This window comes from Pseudopipra pipra, chromosome 20, assembly GCF_036250125.1.
Source record: "Pseudopipra pipra isolate bDixPip1 chromosome 20, bDixPip1.hap1, whole genome shotgun sequence".
Lineage (NCBI taxonomy): Eukaryota > Metazoa > Chordata > Aves > Passeriformes > Pipridae > Pseudopipra > Pseudopipra pipra.
This window is the reverse complement of record NC_087568.1, coordinates 9,167,585-9,191,244: the sequence shown is the minus strand read 5'-3', so window position 1 is coordinate 9,191,244 and position 23,660 is coordinate 9,167,585. Positions and strand designations below refer to the sequence as shown.

The 23,660-nt window shown below is 51.6% G+C and overlaps 1 protein-coding gene across 13 annotated transcripts in view; it reads left to right on the top strand.

The window, feature by feature from the left end:
* Positions 1-23,364, top strand: part of CACNA1B (calcium voltage-gated channel subunit alpha1 B) — a 317,185-nt gene extending 293,821 nt beyond the window's left edge. For 9 of the 13 annotated variants that reach the window (XM_064677120.1, XM_064677125.1, XM_064677122.1 and 6 more), the window contains 10 exons: positions 693-801; positions 3,021-3,128; positions 4,295-4,404; positions 5,455-5,582; positions 6,591-6,717; positions 7,314-7,424; positions 9,635-9,670; positions 11,852-12,059; positions 13,197-13,405; positions 15,507-23,364. In XM_064677120.1, coding sequence (XP_064533190.1) covers positions 693-801; positions 3,021-3,128; positions 4,295-4,404; positions 5,455-5,582; positions 6,591-6,717; positions 7,314-7,424; positions 9,635-9,670; positions 11,852-12,059; positions 13,197-13,405; positions 15,507-16,043 — 1,683 coding nt within the window. In that variant the 3' untranslated portion in view covers positions 16,044-23,364. The remainder of the gene's footprint in view (positions 1-692; positions 802-3,020; positions 3,129-4,294; positions 4,405-5,454; positions 5,583-6,590; positions 6,718-7,313; positions 7,425-9,634; positions 9,671-11,851; positions 12,060-13,196; positions 13,406-15,506) is intronic. The other 4 variants (XM_064677123.1, XM_064677131.1, XM_064677121.1 and 1 more) reach the window with 3 other exon arrangements.
* Positions 23,365-23,660: the final 296 nt, after the last annotated feature.

The window sequence follows — 23,660 nt, the reverse complement described above, 5'->3', positions numbered from 1 at the left end:
GTGGACACCTTCACCTTCCAGCAGCCAGTCCCAAGCTGCCCCAGGTGCTTGAGCCACATCACAGGGCTCAGCAGCCTTGTTTCTGAGGTGGTCCCACCACTCAGGGACTGCACATCTCCTGGACAAAGCCCTCCTTGTCACTGGAAGTGCCTCCCTCACGTCCCACTCCCCAGCCAGGCCTCCTGCACAGCTGGAAGGGGCACAGGATGGAGCTGCAGATGCAAACTCTCCTTCAGCTTCCCTCCTTCAGCGCTGCCAGCTCCCATTTGTTGCTGTTTCTCCTGTTGTAAACCCAACATTTAGGTGTAGGAGAGGGTGGAGGAGGTGGAGTTGTGGTTTATCGCTGCTTTGGGTACCAGCCACACATCTGGAGCTGCAGCATCACTGAAGACTGTCAGAAGCAGGGCAGCAGGCTGGGAAATGGGTTCAGAGGAGCATCCCAACTGGCTGCTTTTGGCAGAACTCCTTGTAGGATTTTGGTGCAGTGCTGGCAACCCCCTCGTTTAACCACCAGAGCCACTGTGGTGTCTCAGCCCTGCTCCTGGACAGGAGCTGAGATCCAGGAGCTGCATTTCAGCACACAAAAAGTTCCCCCATGCCTCAGTCTGGGTGCTTGAAGGGCTGGCAGAGGGGAGGGCGGGGTGGGGGGAGGAATCCTGAGCCCCCCTGACGGCGAGTGTTTCCCTCCCCAGCGCCTGGTGAGGATGAACATGCCCATCTCCCCCGAGGACCTGACCGTGCACTTCACATCCACGCTGATGGCCCTGATCAGAACTGCCCTGGAGATCAAACTGGCCTCAGGTGAGAGGGGGGGGATGGCACAGTCACCTGGAGGGCACAGCAAAGGAAACAAGGGCACCCTCTGTGCCATGCCATGGTCACACAGGGATCAGGGAAGCTGGAGCCACATCTGGGCTTGGACTTCATTATGGTACAGCAGATTTCTTGTACATAGAAAAAACCAAGCAAACCCAGTGCCCTGTGTAGCCTCTTCCAGAGCTTTTCCATGGCTTTGTCAGCCTCCAGCCTGTGCTTTCAGGATGAGAGCAATTTTTATCATCTGAGCTCTGGAAAACCAGAAGACAATTCCAGTTTGCTGAGAGCACACGTGGCTCAACCCCCAGCTCATCTGCTGGCTTGGTGTCCTCTCAAAACCACAGGAATTCTGCTCCAGGTGGAAATCCTCTTTTCCTGTTGCCAGCACCCGAGGGCAAGGGAGCTTTGGGGCAGGGACAGAGGGATCCTGAGCATCCCTCTGCCTTTAGGGTGGCTGCATCCCTGGAGATCTTTGGCCATCCCAGTGGAGAGCTCTCAAAGGAGAAGAATCCTGGTGTGTGCTTATTGCTGTTCAACAGGAATGAGAATTTCCACACCCCTTAACTATTCCAGCATGGGGGAAAACCAGCCCTTCCTTCCCAATTGCTCTCTGCTGGCAGCCAGGCACTGACTCCAAGTGCCCTGAACCACATTCTGCCTTGAGATAAAATTATTTAAGTGTTTAATCAGGCGTTTACTTGACTTCCCAATTAAACTTTGTAATGTAATAAAACACACTGGCCTTTTCTCTGGGTCACTACAGCATTTAATCAGCCTGGCTGGGGTCACAATCAAGGCATGCCTGGCCCCAGCACTTTTATGCCTAATTTAAAAGTTAACAGGAGGTAACAACGCTCCTATGAGCACAGGGCAAGGCAGGGGTGGGTTTTGTGCTTTCCTAAGCAGTTTTAGGCCAGCACTGCAACCTCCCTGTGTTAATCACCCCCCTCACGTGTTGCTGAAACTCGGATGCTTTGGGTTGTCACTGCTGGAAGGAGACAAACTCTGGAGGTCACTGGGGCTCCCCAAGGGAGTGAAACTCGGGGAGTGATGCTGAGCATCAGACATGTTTCTAAGGATGCCTTTAGGATTTCCTGGGACTTTAAAGGCCAGCACTTTATTTCAGGGATAATGTCTAGATGAGGATGCTGAGAGTTTGTGTTATTTTCAGCTTCTAGTTACCTGGTAACTCAGTGGTAACTCAAACAGCCTTTTTAACCGGAAAAGGCTCCCCCCCCCCTTTTTTTCTGGCTCTACCCTGGAAGGAACCAGAGAAGAGAGCTCAGCTGATAGCACTGGATTCTTTCTCTGCTTCTCTCTGCTGTGGGGTGTGAGGTTTTGACCTGTTGTGTTGTTATGAGCTCGTTTGAATGGGTTTCATGTGCTACATTTAATTGAGTCTTTAGTAGGACTAACAGGCCCTTAATAAAGCCTCCCTAATGAGCTGCTGTGTGGGAGTTCAAACCACCGTGTAACAGAGTACCCAGAGCCTCCTCCCAGTACTTTTCTCTTAGAAAAATAATCTCTGTCATTCAGATGAACTAGTTAATTGGCTCCTGTGCAGAGCATTCAGCTGGGAGCTGCCCTGTTGGCTCTCACAGCCTTTAATCACTTCCCACTGCTGCATTAAGGCCTCGCTGTGCCCCTTTGAACAGCTCAGCTCTGTTTTACCTTGAGATGGAGCTGCTGGTACAGAACAACCTGCAGTGTCTCACTGCCAAAGATTTTGGGTGGAGTTGGTGGCAGAGGGGGTTTATCACCCCTCATGGCATTGCTCAGTGGAAGGGATCCCTGCCCAAGGAACTGGAGGATCTTTAAGGTGCTTTCTGCCCCAAATCATTCCATGATTCATGTCCAACACCTCCTTTGCATCCCACCTGGGAGGTGCTGCTGCTTCCTGGGGGTGCTTCCCAGTGCCCTAAAGCAGGAGGTACCTGCAGTCAGGTGGAGCAAGTCTGAGCTTAAGTTTAAGCCCCAGGTAAGAGCAGAGGGTCAGCAGGTTGAGGTGATGATGGTCCTGCTGGATTCACACACTGTTTTCATGGAGGGAGCCACCAGCTCCCTTCTCCACATCTGCTGCAGCTCTGCTGGCTCCCCCTTCTCAAGGAGTGGGAGGATGAGGATGCAAGTGCTGGGATGTGCTGCCAGGACAAGGGTTTTCACTCTCCTTCCTGTGCCTCTCCCTCTCCCCTCCCTCTCTGCAGGTGGAGTTAAACAGCACCAGTGTGATGCTGAGCTGAGAAAGGAGATCTCCCTGGTTTGGCCCAACCTGTCCCAGAAGACTCTGGATTTGCTGGTGCCTCCTCACAAACGTAAGTGGTTCAGCAGCAAGCACTGGATCCAGCCCAGCCACTCAAGAAGCCCAGGAAAGGTTTCCCCCTCCTTGCCTGAGCTGTCCCAAGCCCCATCTGGGCACACAGTCATGTGGAATGAGCTTCTTGGCATCCTCTGTGCTGCCATGCCATGGGCACACAGGGATCAGGGAAGCTGAGGTCACATCTAGGTGTGGACTTCACGATGCTACAGGAGATTTTCTGTACACAGGGGAAAAGAACCCCAAAACAGTGGCAAGAAGGCCAAGAGTGTGGCCTTTTCCAGGGCTTTTCCATGGCTTTGTCAGCCTCCAGCCTGTGCCTTGCAGGATGGGAGAGCAGTTTCTCCCATCTGAGCTCCTGAAAACCAGGAGGAGAAAACTGCAGTTTGCTGAGAACTCAGAGAATCAGAAGTGAGGTCTTTTGGGGACTAAAGGCCCTTGGGTTGCTGATGCCCTGGGAGAACGTGCTGAGAAAATGGAAAGTTTGCCCAGCCAAGGCTTCTGGGTTCCTGATTAATGAGGAGCAGTGCAGAGCAATAAGGGCACTGTTAATGAAGAGAAATGAGGTTGCTGAGGAGGTGCCAATCAGTGGGCAGTGACTGCTTTAGTCTTTCCCTGCCCTCTGTATCCACTGCCCCAACTCCCTGCTCCATGGGGAGTGCTCCAGTGCTGTGTTGGGAAGGGCTGGTTCTGGCTCTCTGAGGGTGGAAAAAGACATCTGGAAAAATGAAATGCTCTTTAAATGTTTATTTAGCCCCTTATGCCCAGGTTGACTGTAATTCAAACAAAGAGGAATAAGGCTTTTTTTTCTTGATAACAAGCTGGCTGTGGATCTGGCATGAATTTAGCAGTTCTCTCAGCAGTGCTTACAATGCCACAGAGGTTTCCTGCCTGGTTTTTGCTGCGTGATCTCTGTGTTTGATCTCAGATGGGAGAGGCAGCAACAGGCAAAGAGCTGAAGAAGTCTGTTGTAACCTTTTCCTCATCATTTTTTTCTTTCCCCTACTTTTCTGTGTCTGTTTTGCCTCCTTATTCTGATGTTTCTTCTCCCCTCTCCTTGCTTTTTGTACCCGTTTGCTGTTATTTTTTGTGCTTTTTGACTCACCCTGCGCTTCTCATCCTTGGAATGTTTTCATGTTTCAATGTCTCACCCTCCTCTGGCAGCTGATGAAATGACTGTGGGGAAGGTCTACGCAGCACTGATGATATTTGACTTCTACAAGCAGAATAAGAACAGCAGGGAACAAGTCCAACCCCCCGGAGGCCTCTGCCAGGTACCCACCAAAAAGGTGTTTTACTCCATCCTCCCTCTTGGGCAGCCCCTTTTCCAGCATTGAGCAGCTCTCACCAGCAAGTTTCATCCAGAAACTCTGCATTCTTCTCCAGGCAGGGTTGGGAAATGCTGTCTCAAAAATCAAAACCCCTCCTGAAAGTCTCTCTGAAAAACTATTTAAAAAAAATTGTTCCAGTCACCTTTTCCGGGAGATCCAGAAAGACTTTTTCCAAAAAATGGCAGCTGATGTTTGACAGTCTAAATCCTATTTTCAGAAGTGGCTCAGGGACTGGGGAACACCAGAAGGTTTCTTTGGGGGCATCAAAGAATTAGTGAAAGCTGAGGGTAGTTTGTGGCTGTAAAATGTTGTGAGTTACTTTTGAAAATGGGAATTATTGAAAATTGTTTGGGCTCTAATGGGAATTATTCAAAAACATTTTGGCTCTAATAGATTTTAAGTTTTTTTGCCATTTCTTGGAAGTATTTCTTGGAAGTATTTCCACCCTGAGTTTAGCTGAGTTGGTTAAAACTTGATGCTGATCATGCCAAGATCATGGACCATTTATTTAAGAGTTGGACTCGATCATCCTTGGGGGTCCCTTCCAACTCTGAATATTCTGTGATATTTCCACACAAATGGCTTGGGATTGAAACCCCAGTGGTTTCCAGTAGGACAAACAGCTGTTGTTTTTAGGGTGCTCATCCAGCTGAGCTCCAGCAGGGCACGGAGATCTGTCCTGCTCGTGGGCGGCTGCAGCAGAGCCTGTGTCACAACCTGAGGGAAATCCCATCCCTGAGGGAAATCCCAGGCTGGGAGAACACTTAGAGGGATGGGGGATTGCAGTGCAACGACTTGACTTGTACAAAGCTGAGGGCAGCAGGTCCTTCAGAGCCTCTCCCAGCCGGGGTTGGGCCGGGCTTTGGGCCGGGCTTTGGGCTGGGCTGGGCTTTGTGCTGGGCTCATCTCCCAGCGTGGCAAAGTGGACTTTTGTTGAAAGCCCTTCAGCCCTTGCCAGCTGCGTCTCTGACACCCTTCCCTTGTGCTTGGCAGCCTGGCCCAGTGTCCCTGTTCCACCCCTTGAAGGCCACCCTGGAGCAGACCCAGCCCACAGCGTTCAACAACGCCAAGGCCTTCCTGCGCCAGAAGAGCTCGGCCTCCCTCAACAACGGGGGTGCTCTGTGAGTATCCCCTGACCCCCCCCAAACCCTCACTGGGTGTGTGCACTGGGTTCAGTGGCTCTGGAAGTGGGAACACCAAGACCAGCAGTCCTGTCAAACCGTGGCTGGGTCGATTCCCGTTGGTGGCTTCCAAAATGCCTCCGTCTGTCTCTGCTTCCCGCTGCTGCCTGGGGTGGGACACTGGGGTCTCCAGAGCTTTGTGTTTCCTCAGTGGTCTCCCTTGAATCTTCGTGGCAGAGCTTTCCATTGTGGGTGGTTGTGAGTGGGAGTTTCCTCGTGGGAATTTGGGATCGTTGCAAATCAGCCAAACAAAGCCCAATCCACCAAGGAGTTCCTGGCAGTCCAGGGGGTCCTTGGGAACAAGGTCATCCCTGGAGCTCAGGGCACTTGGGAACAGCAAGAGCTTCTTTAGACTTGCCACGACAGAATGTGTCTCTTTGGGCAAAATAATCCCTCCCCAGAGAGCTTTCCAAACAGTTCTAGGAACAGAATTCCCTAAGGAATTCTCCATTTTCTGCTCTCCAGGTGACTTGTGTGGGTCACACAACTGCTGTGGATTTTTAGGGATAGACATCCGAGGTTTAAACATCCTAAACAACCCTGATGGGGGCATTTTGGAAGCCACCAGTGGCTCAGCAGTGAAACCTGTGGGTGCCACTGGACTTTGAGTGAATGTCCTTTAGTTTTGGTGTTTGACCACTGTCCAGCTTGTCCTGCTCACAGAATTGGCCTGAGCTCCAAAATTCTTCGCTCTTCTTCATCAGGAATTAAGTCACAGAAATTGCTTTTCTCAGTTACTGAAAAAAAAAAAAATAAAAATATGGCTGTTGTGATTTCCTCGTTCTCGTGGGATCTTCAGGCTCTGTAGGATGTGATCCTGGAAAAACCCAGGGGACCTCATAGTTTCACCAGCAGCTCTGGTTTCCCAAGTTTGCCACACTGCGAGTTCAGCAAAATCACCTTTGTGAAGGAGTGACTGTTTTTCCTTCCCTCTCTTCCTCCTGGCAGCCCAGCCCCAGAGGGGGGGATCAAAGAGTCCAGCTCCTGGGGGACCCAGCGCACCCAGGACGTGTTTTATGAAACCAGGACCCCGGCTTTCGAGCGGGGCCACTCCGAGGAGATCCCCATCGAACGGGTGAGCACGCGGGGGGCAGGGGGAGGGCAGGGCATGGTGAGGGGCAGGAGATTCCACAGCTGTGGTAGGACTTTAGAAATCGTAGAAAACGTTCAGGAAACCAGGTGGAGAGAGGGTGACACGCAGGAAATGGTCGAGCTGCCCCGTGAGGCAAGTGTTGCTCTTACAACCCCAAATTTGCTTATGAGGGAAGACCAAATCCCAACAGCTTCCACAGCCTGATAGCAGTGATGGGGACACCCTTTCCATGGAATTCTGTCTTGCTGCAATAGGCTACCTAAGGTTATCTCTTCCCATTATCTCAGCCCCAGTGCCATCAGTGTCCCAGCTCAGGTGAGGGGTTTCACAGGTCACACCTGGGGCTCGTGGCTGCTGGAAGAGCCCAGCCCAGTGCTGTCCTTGCTGCAGAAAGCCCAGCAGACAGAGAGTAACCTTCTCCACAGCTCTTCATTTACTCTCTGTCCCATCCCACCATCTCCTCACGACGACATCCAGCCTAGCAAAGCATGCTCAGGTGACGGCTTCAAAGCTCAGGTGATGGCTTCAAAGCTGATGTTCATGTTCTTGCTACTGAAAACATGTCATGTTTCCATCAGGTGGTAGAAATGAGGGAAATCAGCCCCACAGTTGCCAATGGAGAGCCCCAGCCAGGCCTGGAGAGCCAGGGCCGGGCGGCCTCCATGCCACGCCTGGCTGCCGAAACCAAGGTGAGCGGGGGAGTCCTCACTGCTGGAGGGGGCCAGGAACTCAGGGGCTGCTCTCTCTGCTTCTTGTGTTGCTTGTGGATGTTTGTTTTAGGAGGTGTTTGCTGATCTGGAGACAGGAGACCTTTATTCCAGCAGGTATTGGTGTGTAGTCACAGCGCTGTCCCCGGTTTTACTCATCCCTGGTTGCAGCAAAAAGCAGCCCAGAGGGATCCCTGTGGCTGGGGCTGAGGGCTGCCCACCCAAGGGTGTCCTCACTGACTGGGGGCAATGCCACTTGCCAGAGAAAGACATGTATTTCCCATTGCCAGCTGTGGGTCATCATCAGACAGCCCAGCAGGACATGCTCACGTGCCTTGGCCTTGAAAACATCAGGAGATGTGCTGGGACTGTCTTAGATGAATGTAGGAGAGAACAGTAGGGAGCCTGTGCCTGGAATGCTGCTTTGGGACACTGAGCATCCTCCTGGTTTTTCCTCTTCCCACCACACTCAGCACGTGCTGTACTGTTCTTGTCCAGTGAAATGGAGTCCAGGAGATCCCTTGGGGAGCTTTTCCTAAAGAAATCCCATCGTAGAGTTACTTCTCCAGCAATTCGTGGACACTGCTTAGTGTGTAGGATGTCAGAGACCATTTCTGGCCATTCCACATGTTCATTGCTGACTGTTTGTCCCAAACACTCTCCAGCCACTGTCCTGCTTCCTGTGTGTCAGAACATCTCCCCACTCATGTCATGTCTCATTCCAAGGGCCTGATTCCTGATCAGGAGGGAGCAGCCTGGGTTTGGGGGGCTGTTCCCATTGCTCTCCATGGGAAGCAGAACATGAAAGAGCTGCTGCACCCTAAAACTCAAAGCCTGTGCTCTTCTGCACACACAGCAGCAGCTCCAGCCCATGGAATCTTTGTGCTCCCAGCAGGGAGCCTGTGCCTGGAATGCTGCTTTGGGACACTGAGCATCCTCCTGGTTTTCCCTTTTCCCACCATACTCAGCTCATACTCAACTCAAGCTGTGAGTTTGGCCAGTGAAATGGTGTTGAGGATTTCCCTTGGGTAGCTTTTCCTAAAGAAATCTCATCAGAAGTTGGCTTTTACAGCAGCCTGTGTGTGTAGGATGTCAGACACCATTTCTGGCCATTCCACATGTTCATTGCTGACTGTCCCAAACACTCTCCAGCCACTGTCCTGCCTCCTGTGTGTCAGAACATCTCCTGTCTCATTCCAGGGGCCTGATTCATGATCAGGAGGGAGCAGCCTGGGTTTGGGGGCTGTTTCCATTGCTCTCTGTGGAGAGAAATGGAAGAATGCAGCATGAAAGAGCTGCTGCACCCTAAAACTCAAAGCTTGTGCTCTGCCCACACGGCAGCAGCTCCAGCACGTGGAATCTTTGTGCCAACGTGCCAGGGCTGGCACAGGCTGCCCCTCAGCAGCGAATTTCCCAGCTGGCTCCAGAAGGTGCAGCCTTTGTGTGAGCTGGGATTCGCTGCGTTATCAGGAGCACTCCTCAACATGCTTAATAAAAGCACCAGACCCCAAAGCAAACCCATCCTCCCTGCCTTCCCCCTTCCCAGAGCAAAGTTATCCTTTATCCTGCAGCACCGGTAGCATCTTCCCGTGCGGGGGGATGCGGTTGGCAGCAGCAAGGCCAGCAGCGGGAGCCTTTCCTTGGCAAACTCCTCTCCGTGGCACTCAGGTGTTGCAGAAGGGAGTGTCCCTGGCAGAAGTGTGTGGTTTGTGTCCCCCAGGGCGTCGCTGCCCCTCGTGGAAGTGCCTCATCTGGTTGTGAATCAGGCCGGGAATCCCCGAGCAGATCTAACCTCATTTAACAGTACACGTGTAAATAATACTGGTCGTGGCTTTGGGTGAAGAACTGACGGACTTTCTGTGTGTGTCTCCTCCCTCCCCCCTCCCTCTCACGTGCTGCTCTGCCCCTCCCCAAACTTTTGAGTTCTTTCTAACTCTCCTTTGCGACGCTTTCTGTTTCTGGCTGTCTCCCTTTCTGTTCGCCCGCCGTCCCTCTGTCTTTTTTACGTTCCAATTTTTTTTAAAAAATATACCTTCCCCGTGTTTTCAACCTCCCCGTCCGCTGTCCTACCCCCATCCCCTCCCTCCCTGGTCGTCATGGTGTCTGCTGCCCATCTGCCGTGATGTCTGACACTGGCTGTACTGTGGGGCTGCTTCCAATAATGTCTCTCATCTTGTCCGAATTGTTTGCAGAGGAGCAAAGCACGGTCGCCTGGGAGTTACCTGGCAGTATGTAGTTTGCACTCAGTTGTATATCCTCTTAAATTCATGCTAAGAAATTATTAACCTGCCTTTGAACCCTCTACTTTTCCCCCCTCCCCTTCTCATCTGGAGCCCAATGCAGCCGCTCCCTCTTCCCACTTTGCTGTTCCCTCGATCCACGGTTGCACGTCGCACGCTCTGGGAGCTGAGGGGGGTGGGGGTGTTTATTTGGTTGTTTTATTTATTTTATTTGTTTTGTTTATTTTATTTGTTTGTTCTGCTTCTTGTTTGATTCCATATGCCTCGTTGCACGGGAATTTAAGGAGTGAAACCAATGGGTTTGGTAATGAAGAAGCAATTAGTGACTCTCAGTGTAGCCTCCTGAGGTTTTTTGGGAGCCTGTGAGTGCCCTGTTACCCTAAGGAGGGCATTGCCAGGATTTATGGAAAGGGGATTCATTGCTTTGCCCCTTCTCTTGGTGTCAGTGGGGACTTCTGTGGAATAAGCACAGAATTCCAGATTCCCTGGCAGAAGCACAGAAGCAGGACCAAACCCACAGAGAAATGTTCATTTGTCATCAGTTTGGCTGCCTTGTTGTTGGGAATTTTCTGGTACCTTCCTCTTGGCAGCTCCTGCCTGGATTTTGAATTTTGAAAATCTGGAGAAGTGTATTTAGTGGGAAGGACTTCCACTTGTCCCTTTTTTTGCCCATCAGACCATCCAGTTTACAGAACTCCCTGCCTTCCTCCAGCTTCAGGTTCAGCAGGGAAACCTGAAGCTCCTCAGTATAATTTAATGCCCACACACTGAAGGCCACAAGAGGTGACAAAATCAACTGCCCTTCAGTGGGAAGCACCAAAATTTGGGTGACTGCCCATATTGCACCTTCAGAGCCAGGATAATCTGCCTGTGATGGGAGGGAGGGTGGCTCTTTCCACTCAAAATAAGGAGCAGAGCTGTGAAACAACTGGCTTGGCACTGGGTAAATATCACAGGATATTCAGAGAGCTGAGTTTCAGGATAAGCAAACAAACCAGAACAGACAGTAACAATAATACAGGGCTCTTTGGAAAAGGTTACAGTGAGCAAAGTAAATGTTCTGTGAGGAGTGTTGTTGGAGGCACTTATTGGACTGTGAATTCAAACAAGTGTGAGGCTGAGGGAGCAGAGAACATCCTGAACTCCTTCCCTCTCAGACTGGACCACCGTGCTCTGGGGTCTCTCCTCAGAGCCAGGGAAGCCTCCAGAGGGTGGATGAAGCACTGTCTCCACACAGAGCCAGCAGAGAAGGAGGCGTGGGAATGCTCCTCTTTTTCTGAGCTTTCTACCTGGTGGCTGAGCAGTGGGGGAGGCTGTGGGAATACCTGTCCTGCCACCTTGTCTTGGGTTCTGCAGAGCATCTTCGTAAGGTTTTGAACCCCCAGGGAAGGGAGCAGAGTCTGGAGCTGCCCTGGCACAGGGAGGGGGTGCAGCAGTGCCATGGAAGGCAGGTTACTGCACTCGGTGTCCAGATGTTTGGCCACAAATGATTGGAAAACGGGAATGCCAAACCCCAGTATTCATTTCTGGAGTTGTCCTGGTAGAATTGCAGGACATGCATGCTAACCTGCTTGTCCCAGCCACAAGGAGTGACGGTGGGACAAGAGAGTTTGAAATGTTGGATGGGATTGTCTTACCTGCAGGGAGGCAGAATTAATTTCTCGGTGCCTTGGCCTGTCCCTTGCCCACTTATCCCTGATCTTTCTCCCTCTCCACGTGATGCTCAGCAGTGCTTTCATGTTTGGGGTGGCCACAAAGGCCCTGAAGCAGCTTTGGGTGAAACTGGTCTTGGAGGATTCTCTCTGTGAGGCGCTTGGCTCCTGCGCTGTCCCCGTGTCCCTGCTGCCCTCCCGTGTCCCCGCTGCCCTCCTGGTGACCCTGTGCCGCTGTGTGTGCTGTGAAGTGCTGCCTGTGGCTCATGGTACCCGTGGGTTGGCACTCTGCTGAAGTAAAGCCCATCTCAGCCATCTGAGCTCACACCTGCCCCTCGATTCAGCGCTCGATCCCCCACCCAACGAGTCCTCCTGCCTGCTGGTCCTGTCGTATCCAATTAACCATTTTTCTCCTCGCCCCTTTCTCTCGCTGACCCTGCCTACGGTGGGTGCCAGGCAGTGGGGCAGGGGCAGCCCTGCCCTCACCCTGCTCCGTGTGCCTCCCTGTGCCTTGCAGCCCATCCCGGACACGAGTCCCATGAAACGCTCCGTGTCCACGCTGACCCCGCAGCGCCCTCACGCCATGCACCTCTACGAGTACTCCCTGGAGAGGATGCCCCCGGAGCAGGGGCACCACCACCACCACCACCGCTGCCACCGCAGGAAAGAGAAGAAGCAGAAGTCCCTGGACAGGGCCGCCCATCACTTGGCCGATGGACAGGCTGGTGAGTGTCTCCTGGCTTTGTGAGTGATCCCATGGGAATTTAGGGAGTGAAACCAATGGGTTTGGTAATGAAGAAGCACTTAGTGACTCTCAGTGTAGTCTGCCGAGGTTTTTTGGGAGCCTGTGCGTGCCCTGTTACCCTAAGGAGGGCATTGCCAGGATTTATGGAAAGGGGATTGGTTGCTTTGCCACTTCCCGTGGTGTCAGTGGGGACTTCCGTCCCTGGAATAAGGCAGAAAGATGATCAAACCCAAAGAGAAGTGTTCATTTTTCATCAATTAATATAAAGAGAAATGTTCATTTTTCATCAATTAACCCAAAGAGAAATGTTCATTTGTCACCAGTTCGGCTGCCTTGTTGTTGGGCATTTTCTGTTACCTTCCTCCTGGCAGCTCCTATATGGATTTTAGAAGTCTGGAGAAGTGTATTTAGTGAGAAGGACTTGACACTTTTTTTGCCCATCCAGTCTGCAGAACTCCCTGCCTTCCTCCAGCTTCGGGCTCAGCAGGACACACATGGAGCTCCTCAGTTTAATGCCCACACAGTGAAGGCCACAGGAGGTGACAAAAGCAGCACAACAGGGTCCTGTTGATGGAGCTGGTGCAGCCCCCAGGGAGGCACCAGTGCCTGAGGTCAGACCTCACCGGGGTCTGCAGCTTCCTCAGGAGGGGCGGCTCTGATCTCTTCTCCCTCTGAGCAGGGACAGCACCCAGGGAACAGCTGTGTCAGGGCAGGGTCAGGTTGGATCTCAGGAAAAGGTTCTTCCCCCAGAGGGTGGTTGGGCACTGCCCAGGCTCCCCAGGGACGGGGGGGATTGTTGGGGTGAACTGTGCAGGGCCAAGGGTTGGATGGGATGATCTTTATGGATCTCTTCCAGCTCAGGATCTTACTGTTCCAAACTGAAGGCTGTGCTGGGCTCCCCCACCCCACCGTTGTGCCTCTGACAAACTTTCCAGCTCCCCTACTAACACGAAGCTCCTCGGTGTAATTTACTGCCAACACAGTGAGGGGCCACTTATCCTCCTCCCTGCACCGGCCGGCGAGTGGGATTGGGGGTCCTGCCTGAACTCCAGGACCTCCCTGCACACACCCAGGAGCCCCTCATGCTGGTGACCCCTGACCAACGTTCTTCTTTCAGCAGCCCAGGCCGGTGAGTCTTCTGGCAAGGACAAGAAGGAGCGTGGGCGGTCCCAGGAGAGGAAGCAGCACTCCTCCTCCTCCTCCGAGAAGCAGCGCTTCTACTCCTGCGACCGCTACGGCAGCCGGGAGCGCTCCCAGACCAAGTCTGCTGAGCAGAGCAGGCCCACCTCCCCCAACGGGGGCCCAGAGCAAGGTCCACACAGACAGGTGAGGGGAGGCAGGGGGGGACAGCAGCCCTGAGGTCTCCCAGGGGTTTGTTTGTGCACCTTTTCTGTGTTTTGCTCAAATCAATGGAGATGGAACGGGGAGGGAAGGCCAGGCAGGGGTGGACTGGGGTCTCCATCGGGGTCCTGCTTGGTGCAGGGGAGGCCAGGCAGGGGTGGACTGGGGTCTCCATTGGGGTCCTGCTTGGTGCTTCACACCTAAAACAGGCATGGAAGTGTCACTTGAGCGGCCACCCACACAGTGAGGGACTCGAGGCTTCTCAGAGACAGAATCACAGAATGTGCCGAGGTGGAAGGGACCCAAAATATCATCGAGTCCTACTCCTGGCCCTGCACTGGACCATCCCCAAGAGTCACACCGTGTGCCCAAGGCCCCACTGCCAAGGGCATCCTTGCTAACACAACACAGCAGCCTGGGGGACCCCACAATTGGCAGCTCTTGTCTTGGAAGTTCAGAATGTTTCAGCAGGAAGTGGTTTGTTGGACGTTTTGAACAAAGACCTCGCCATTTTTTTACTATCGAGACCATTTCCTGGATTAAAAAAAGTTTGAAAACGCCTTAAAAAAAATTTAGGCAGCTCAGTACTTATCAAAACAATGTGGAATCACATTAAGGTTGGAAAAGCCCTCCCAGACCATCAAGTCCAAGCTGTGCCCGATGCCCACCTTGTCCCCCAGCCCAGGGCACTGATGCCACATCCAGTCCTTCCTTGGACACCTCCAGGGGTGGGGACTCCACCACCTCCCTGGGCAGCCCCTTCCAGCGCTTAACAACCCTTTCCATGAGGAAATTCCCCCTGATGTTCAAACTGAACCTCCCCTGGCACGACTTGAGGGCATTCCTTCTGCTGTCCCTTGTTCCCTGCGAGCAGAGCCCAAACCCCCCCCCAACTCCCCCCTCCTGTCAGGGAGTTGCAGAGAGCCAGAAGGTCCCCCCTGAGCCTCCTTTCCTCCAGGCAGCCTCCAGCACTGCTGGATTTGCCAGGAAAACCACACGGGAAAAAACCCAGGCAGAGCAGAACAAGCCCTGATTGACAACCCGACAAGCAACAACCCGATTGTTTGATAGGAAGGAAAACTGCTCTTTAAAAATTAAAGGTCTGCTCTCAAAATGTTAGGTCACAAAAGGCTGAGGGATTTTTAAAACACTCTCACAGGGCTGGTCATGTACTGCCCTGGGAGAATGTAAACTCAAATGCCAAAACAAGGGCTTGTTCCTCTCACTCGTGGCATTTTTTTAAATTACTGCAGCTTAGGTCACTCTCGTGTGTCGTTATTAGTAACCCAGGAAAGCTGCCAGGCTGTTCTACCACTCAAAAATCAAATGTGTAATATAAAAGAGGAGAAGGTGACACATTTCTGTTAAAGGAAATTGTTAGTTCAAGCCTGCCCAAAAAGCTTTTTGTTGTTATTTTTGCAGAAAATGGCTATTTAATCAAAATACATGTCATTTCCAATGTACAAAAAAACCCAGTCCCCCAGATCCTCCTCCCACACCATCCAGTTCTGACCTCAGAAACAGAATCCCAGAATCCCAAAGCGGTTTGGGTTGGAGCTTAAAGCTCATCTCGTTCCATCCCCCTACCACGAGCAGGGACCCCTCCCGCTAGAGCAGCCCGACCCTTGGGTGCAGTTCTGCACAAATCCACCCCAGAGCAGATTTGGTTTTGTCTAAAATGCCCCGAACGAAGCGGGTTTTTGAGCTGCTCCTGCCCGGTCCAGGTAAGGCGCATGTGGAGCCTGTGTCTGCTGTGGGTCCTTCCCCCCGGGCAGTGTCCCCTCCTGTCGGAGCCGTGTCCCGGTTTGCGTCCCACCGATGCTCTGCCCCTCCCTGTCCTTACTCACCGCTCGCAGAACTTTGAACTCTCCAGCTCTTTTACATCTCGTGTTGAATTATTTCTGGAGAACCTCCTCCCCCTGACCGTGCTTGTCTAAACTCTCTCTTTTTTGCTTCTCTTCCCTCTTGTGACTTGTCTCTCCCTTCTGTTGCTTCTCCTTCTGTTTTACACCTGCCTGCCTTTGTGTTTGTCCGGTGTTTCCCCCTTTTTTATTTTTTGATTTGCTTTGTTCCAATTTTTATGTAGGGCAGTGGTTCAGTTAATGGGAGCCCCTTGCTGTCGACATCTGGTGCTAGTACCCCATGCCGGGGTCGGAGGCAGCTCCCACAGACTCCACTGACCCCACGCCCCAGCATCACTTACAAGACCGCTAACTCCTCGCCCGTGCACTTCACCAGTATCCAGCCCGGCCTCCCCACCTTCTCCCCGGGACGCCTGAGCCGCGGTCTGTCGGAGCACAACGCGCTGCTCCGCGGGGAGCACCAGCCGCCCCCGCCGCCCGTGGCCCGCACCGGCTCCGACCCCTACCTGGGGCCCCGCGACGACGCCGACAGCCCCTCACGCGCCGCGCCCGAGGACACGCTCACCTTCGAGGAGGCCGTGGCCACCAACTCGGGGCGCTCCTCAAGGACTTCCTACGTCTCCTCCCTGACCTCCCAGTCGCACCAAATCCGCCGCGTGCCCAACGGCTACCACTACACGCTGGGGCTCAACACGGGCCCCGGCGCCGGCACCAGAGGACGTAGCTACTACCACGAAGCCGACGAGGACGACTGGTGCTAGCGGCCCGGCAGAGCCCTCCGCGGCGGGCGGGTTTAATTATGATGAGTTTTATCATCTGGAAGGCCGGCGGGGCAGCCCCTGCCAGGAGAACTGCTCTGTGCCCCCGGGGCCGGAGACGCTCCTGCAGCCTCTCTCCTCTCTTTGTTCTTTATTTATTTTTATTTTTTTTTCTTTTTTTTCTTTTTATTTTTTTTTTTTTTTTGCACTAGACAAACGGAGGAAGAAGGCTCCCTCCTTTGGGGGAAGGCAGCACATCTCTCTGTCCCCCCTGGCCCAGCTCCCCACTGCCCTGTCTAGTCACAGACACGCACCAGTTGCCAAATTGGCAACAGAGGCGAGAAGCCAAGAGAAGAGGGATCCTCACCTTTGGTGGTGGAAGAGCAGACTGTCCGTCCTTCCCGAGATCGGCGCAGTTTTTGTTGGGCTATTTCTCAGTTAATTTATCAGCATCATTTTTTCCCCTCCCCGGTCAGGGTGGGAGTCGGGGGTCGCAAAGGACACACGGGGACGAGGATCACGCCCGCGCTCGGCCTCGTCGGCCGCTCCGAAGGGAGAGATGTACCCGAGCAACTGGGAGAGGAGGAACACAGCCCGGAACAAAGGACAGTCCATTGGGACTTGATGTTCAGCCACAGGAATTCCTTTTTGGCAGAGCTGGTGCCACCCCCACCCCAGAGGTGACCCCGGCAGCCGGGACCCTGCTGTGACAGCGCTGCCGTGGGGGTCCCTCTTACCCCACCCACCACATCGGGTCCTCCACACTGACACACCACAAAGCCACAGGAGAGCTACTTTGTAAGGACTGTTTTCCTTGCTGCTGAGACTTTCCATTCCGCCCCTCTCTGCAACACGCCCCTCACTGTTTTGTCTTGTTTACAATATAAGCTTGATTTAGCAAAAAAAAAAAACCACAAAAAACCCCCACAACTTAAAAAAAAAAAAAAATTATCCTGAAGGAAAAAAAAGGGGAAAAAAAAACAAAAAAAAGAGGAAAAAAAGCGTAGGGGTGAGAAGAAGAAATGTTATTGGTTTTATATCAAGCTATTAGATAGAACTTTAACTTTTCATTGTGTGCATTTTTGTAAATTGTACAGTAAAAAAAAAAAAAGAAAAAAAAAAAGAGAAAAAAAAAAATTTCCTCTTTATGTAGAGAATTAGTCCAATTGTCATTCCAGGTCCCACCGTTTCTACCGAATGCTCCAGTTGTTCACTACTAAGTGCCTAACCTTTGAAATCTTTCACAGTGACGATGCAACCTCTTTGCTTCGATGCATCAGACCTTGGGCGAGCGTGGGGAGGGCAGGAGGGGCAGGAGGGAGGGCAGAGCCCGGAGAGCCCCTCGCCCTGGAGGGTCCAGGGGGCTCCCACCGCCCCCACAGTGCCCTCGAGTGCCAGGTTGGAAGCTTCCAGCGGGGAAGGCAAACACGCTTTGGGGTTGGTTTGGGTTTTGTTGGCCTTTTTTTTTATTATTGTTATTTGATTTGATTTGATTTGGTTTGGTTTTATGGGTGGGAGGGGAGTGATTGCAGCAAACAAACCCGGCCTTTTCTCATTGACTAGCTCTGAGGGAGGGATGCAGGTGGAAGAGTCCAGCATCTGCAGGGATGCTCTTGCAGGAGGAGCAGCATCTCACCCGGACTGTGAGAGCTCCGGGGGGCATCATCCTTGTGGAGGGCAGTTGGAGTGAGCCTTGGTTTTATTGCCTGTCAAGAGAAGGTCAAAAGAATAATAATAATAATAATAATCAAAACCTCTAACTCTGATTCTCAGGGATGAGATTTCTGTGTTCTTGCAGCGACTCTTGCGTTGGATGATTTCTTTCTTCTGTGCCCCTGTGGATTTCTGCACTGTGAGCCTGGCAAAGGGGCAAACGCGCTGTGCTGGTGGGGAGGGAGGCTGGAAGCAAAGCTTGGGCAGGACCTCCCATCCCTGGCTCTGCTGAGCTGTTGTAGGGCTGCTTTGGGGCACAGGGTGGCCAGAGGACACCAGGAATAAAGGTGGAAGGACGAAGGGTGGGAGGTGTCAGACAAGCACATCCCTAAAAACCCTGTTAGGAAGGAGGAGAGGGTTGCACGGAGGAATTTTTTCAGAGGATCTCCCAAGCCCCAGAACTGTGAAGCTTCTCCAGATGAAGTGGTTGCTTAGGACGGGGAGAGATCCCGCTGGATCCCGGTGATCCCGTTTGGCACTGGGGAGGTTGGAAGGTATTGGATGCTACCAAAACGCTCAGGAGGTCTCTCGTGCTCTCAGCAAAAGCCTTTCAGCCTCAGGCAGGGAGCAGTTTGCTGTGGGGTGGTTCTTCACATCTCCTGTAGCTCTTCCGTTGAGGAAATTCAACCCATTTTTGGTTTGTTGGGGTTTTTTTCCGTTTCCTTCCGTGTTGGTGTTTTTTTTTCCTTTCGTTCCGTTAAGAACAACCTCTGGCCGATCTCATCCCTGGATTCTGCTGAAGGAGAACTCCTGTCTGTATCCCTGTCTCTGTATTTTTTCTGTGCACTTCCAATCGCGGCAGCGTGGCAGCCGGGGCTCCCCGTGGGCCGGGCTGGGATTCCCAAAAGGAGGGCTATGCAACAAGATGACACGTTCGGACACACATCCAAACCACCCACAGTCAGAGAGACCTTCATCCATCCCGTAGCTTTATCTGCTGGATTTTCCTGTTTCAGGCTTCAGCGTGATTGTGACCAAATGTTTGATACGTTTATTTATTTTTTTTTCCTCCCTTAAACGAAGGCACAAACACTTTGTTCGAAAAGTTTTCAAGAAAACGTTCCTCTCTTACTCCAGGAGGTCGAAGGGGAGGGGAAACACAATCTCTCTGCCCGTGCATGCAAACGTTGTGAAAAAAAAATGGGAAGCAAAAGAGATGTCTTTCTGTACGGAATAATTCTGCCTTTTCCCCCTTCCTCTCCCGTTTTAGACCCCATAAAACCTCCATCCCTGCACTAAAACACAGCCTTGGGTCACCCCCAGTTCTTAGGCAGAACATGAAGAAGCATTTTAAGTTGTCTAAATCCTCCCCCCACCTCGCAGGGGTCGGTGGCAGTGACAGCCAAGCCTGACCACAGCTGTTCATAACCCTCCCCTGACCTTTTTTTGCAGCCTCTCTGCTGTCTCTCCAACGCATCCATAATATTTCCGAGATTCCTCATAGTGAGTTGCCAAACTTGAATTGCACCGATCAGTTTTCTGCATCCAGAACCAGTCTCGTAGTGGCTGTACTTTGAATTAAGTAATGTTTGCATGTAAAATATATACATATATACATATATATAAAACGAAACGAGAAAAAAAAAAAAAAAGTATGTGCATGGAAAAAAAAAATGTTTATCTTCGTACTTTTTTGATACAATGTATTCATCAGTTGTTAATTTTTAATTATATTTGATATAAATTGGGGGTTTGTTGCAAAAACTTTATATTTCAAAAAAACGGTGTTAAAAATGAGCGAAGTTCCGACCATGCAACACAAGCGGAGCTTTACCCAAAAAAATAAAAAGGAGGGAACCAAAAAAAACCAAAAACCACAAATGCAAGGAGAAAAAAAAAAAAAAAAAAAGGTTGTGATTGCCTAGTTTGCTGCCTGAGTAATATTTATCAGCCAAACTTTGAATTCTGCAGTTGTTTCTACAATTAACATTTTGTATGAAGCAAAGTCCTTGAATTAAAAATAAAAACTTAGCAAAAAAAAAAAAACCAAAAACCAAAAACCTGACAAATTCCCAGCTGGTGTGTGCAGTGTGCCTGGTGAGCGGGGAGAGCCGTGGAGGGACAGCCTGGGACAGCCAGTGGGAAACTGGGCTCAGTTCTGCCCAAATTGGGATGTTGTCAAGGAATTGGCCACTTTTGGGGTTTGTTTCCGTGGAGGCTTCACAGAGGCTCGGTTTGAGTAGGGAGCTCTTTGCAAATTTGCCTTCCCAGTGTGGATCCAGTTGGAGGTTCCTGGAGTCCAACAGGCAGCAAAAGTGTAGGATTTAAGCTTAATCACCCCAGCAGGGATTGATTCCTCCCAGGGTTTCAGCAGAGGGATTTTATCTTGTAGAACACTCTCACAGGTTGCCCATCCCTGGAGACATTCCAGGTCAGGTTGGACGGGGCTCTGAGCAGCCTGATCTAGGGGAAGATGTCCCTGCTCACCCCAAAAGGGTTGGACTGGATGCCCTTTAAAGATCCCTTCCACCCCAAACTGTTCTGTGTGCAAAAACGTGGCTCCCTTTGGCTTTAACCCTGATTGAACCCTAAGCCCACTCCCAGCAGATGTTCTTGGTGCTACCTCAGGTAGCCATAAAATCATGGATTGGTGTCAGGAGCCTGTCACGTGTCCAGGCCGTGCTGTAGCACTTGTACAAAAAAGAATTAATAATAATAATACTACTAATAACAATAATAATACTTGTGGAGTTCACCTTGAAGTTCCTTCTCCCAAGACTTGCCCTGAGCAGAAGAAAAACCCGAGGGCTCTTGGTACACAGGGAAGGAACTTCTCATTCCTTTGGATAACTGGAGAACCACCCTCATTCCCTACCGGGGGAGGAATCCACTGTGTTTCTCCTTCCTCAGGCTCTGCTGGTGTCACACTGCTGACAATGCCAAGGACTCTCCAAAAATTCTCCAGGGCAATGAATAGCAGCAGGAGCGTTGCATTTTTGCACTTTTCAGAGCACAAGGTCTGTTTTAATGTTTGACTCTTCTTCTCTCTTGTTGCATCGTTTCTGTGATGAGACCACCCAAGGTGCCACCTGAGATTCGGTGAGGAATTAAAGGAAAAGGCCCTGAAATCCCTGCTGACCAGGTCAGGCTGTAGCTTTGGAAGAAAAGGGGTCACACAGGACGTGATTAGTGGAGTTTGGAGCAGAAGATCTCGACTTGTGATCTGGTCTGTGCAGGGCTTGGGGCTCCTGGGCAGGACAACAGTGGAGCAGAAGAGGAGAAGAGTAGGATTTTTATTACTTTTAAGAGCATTACTTTTGAGATATCCCAAAGAAAGATGAAGTGGAGGTTTCTGAGCAGTGTACAAGGGAAGGTTTGCAAAGGTTTGCACAAGATTTGAGGAGCAGGATCAATGTGCACCCCCACCTCAGAGGGGACCCCCACGGCATTTGCTCCACCACACCCACCTGGGGAGCTGGAACCTGCCTGGAGGACTGGATGAACCCCCTTTCTCCTCCAGATGTGTGTCACAGAGAACCTCCACAACCAGTTTACAACCCTATATATGTTTTAAAATCCTCAAAGCCTTTTGGTGAGTTTCTGCGCTTTTAGAGTATTTTTTATTTCTTTTTTTTTTTCTTTCCCCCTCCTGATTTCAGTTGTATCCTTTTGGTCTGAGGCATCGACGCACCATCAACTTCTCCAGGGACTGCCTGAGTCCTGAAGGAGCTGGAGCAGGCAGGATCCCCCCTGCCACACTCAAAGCATCTCCCACATCCCAGACACTGGATGTGAGACCCTCGGGTTTGTTTTGCTGCAGTTTGATTTCAGCCGAATTCCACAAAACGGCTCTGTTTTTACACCATTCCTGCTATAACTCCATGCACAGCTGCTGTCAGGGGGTTTGCACAAGTTCTCTTCCCCCCAGGGGCACATCTTGCCAGCAGAGAATGCTGTGTTTCCATTCCCTGGGTTTCCATTCCCTGTATCTCCACTCCCAGCCCTGTGGATAAAACCTGGATCAGCGTTTCCCAGGCCAGCACCCCACACCCGGTTGTGCCATTAGGGGGTAGCATTTTCAGGCTTTTCCTACTTTCTAGGGAAACAGGAACATGAAGGGAAAAAGCCTGATTCATCTTGCCACTCTTTGAGGGTCGTTCCCTGAAATATTTGTCTTAGGATGCAGAAAACTCAGGGTGAGGCACCGAGTCCAAGGTGCTCAGGTAATTTGGCCTTTTGTATTCCCTGGAGCTGATTTCCCATTCCAGCCACGTCTGCAGACGGTGCCTGCAGATTCCTGCCTGCCCTCCAAGGTGATGAATTATTTCTCCCAGAGTATCTCATCCCTCTTTATCAATTCTGAGTAGATCACCTGATATTTTCCGGGCTGTGAAAACACCGTTTGCAGAAAGTGCCTGATCACAATAAGGAGCCTCAACTCAACGCTGTCCCTCGGCACATTCCAAAATATTTTTGCAGAAGAGGCGAGTTTTGCATTTTTATGTGATAAAAAAGGGTAAACTGAGATACTTGGAGGGGACTGGATTGCCCAGGGTCGCTCAGCAAGGACAAGGTTGGGGTTGCTCTGCCTCCTTTGTGCCTCCGTGTTTCAGATCACCGGCGTGGCCGTGATTTTTTTGCATCCACAGGTTTGTGGTGGGATCCCAGTGAGCTGTCACTGGGAACTGGGCATCTCCCTGGGAGATGTGCTGGTTGACTGGGTGGAATTCAAAGGGAAGGGCAATTCAAGGGAGCAGTGAGAGAAGTGCTGGTGATGGTGACAGGGGTGAGGAGCTCTGTGGTGACCCTGAGGGGTCTCAAGTATTTGTGGGGCTGAAGTCCTGAGGTGGGTGAGGGAACTGCAGAGGGTGTTTGAAAAGGAAGGTCTGAGCAAACCAACCCCCAGTGAGGGGATGGAAATACCAGAACAGAGCCCTTCCACCCACCTGGGACATGCTGATGGAGCAGAGCTGTGTTAATTCAAAGCAAACAGTATCAATAACCGTAGTTTATTCATTTTATCCTCATCTCCACTTTCTGTCATTGCTCTGAAACAGAATATCCCAGCACTGGCTTTGTCTGTGTCTGTTTTTATTATTTCTCTCTCTGTGGCAGCCTTTTCTCTGCCCAGCATGGCACAAACAGAGGAGGAGGAGGAGGAGGAGGAGGAGGCAGGTCCTTGTCCAGCTACTCCTGCACAAAAGTCTGACATACCCACAGGGATGTAACCCCAAATTTTCTCACAGAAGGCTGAGGAGGGGAGTGGATGTGGTTGTGTTTCTGGATACAGCAAATGATGGTGTGTACAAAAAAAGGATGCTGAGCTGAGCAACAGGACTGTGGCAGAATAATTCTGTGAATTTTGCAAGGTTTTTTTCCTCCTCGTGGATTGGAGAGCATTTAAATGACTGCATTTTACCCGTGATCCTAAAAAAGACCTGGTTCTGCAGGTGATCCACCCAACCAACCTCCTCCTGCAGTGGGGTGGTGGGATGTGCCCGGAGCTGAGGGCAGAGCCCCCAGGTGCCACAGCAGAGATGCCAAGGGATGGGATGGAGGATGTGCTGCTGGGACAGATGGTCACAGCTTGGGAATCAATGGGATTCAGAAAGGAAAGGCAAACCCGTGTCACATGTTCTTGACAAATAAAGTCCATGGCAAAGCAAAAGACTCCAGGAGTGTCTCTGACCTTCATTTCCTTGACAAGCTGAGTCAGTGTGTGACAGGGGAAGGGCCTGGAAATGGGAAGAGAGGGGTGAGTGCGGCACATTTTGCTCCTGAATTGGCTCCTGCCTCAAGCAGCAATCGGGATTTAAGGGGAGGATCTCACAGAATCCTCATTTCCCAGTGCCTGTCATCAAAGTGACACCCAGGTGACACACTGGGCACCTGAGCATCTCCTGCTCTCTGCCAGGGATGCCCACCCGAAGGCAGGGGTGTCCAGCTGCCCCCTGCTGAAGGTTCCCA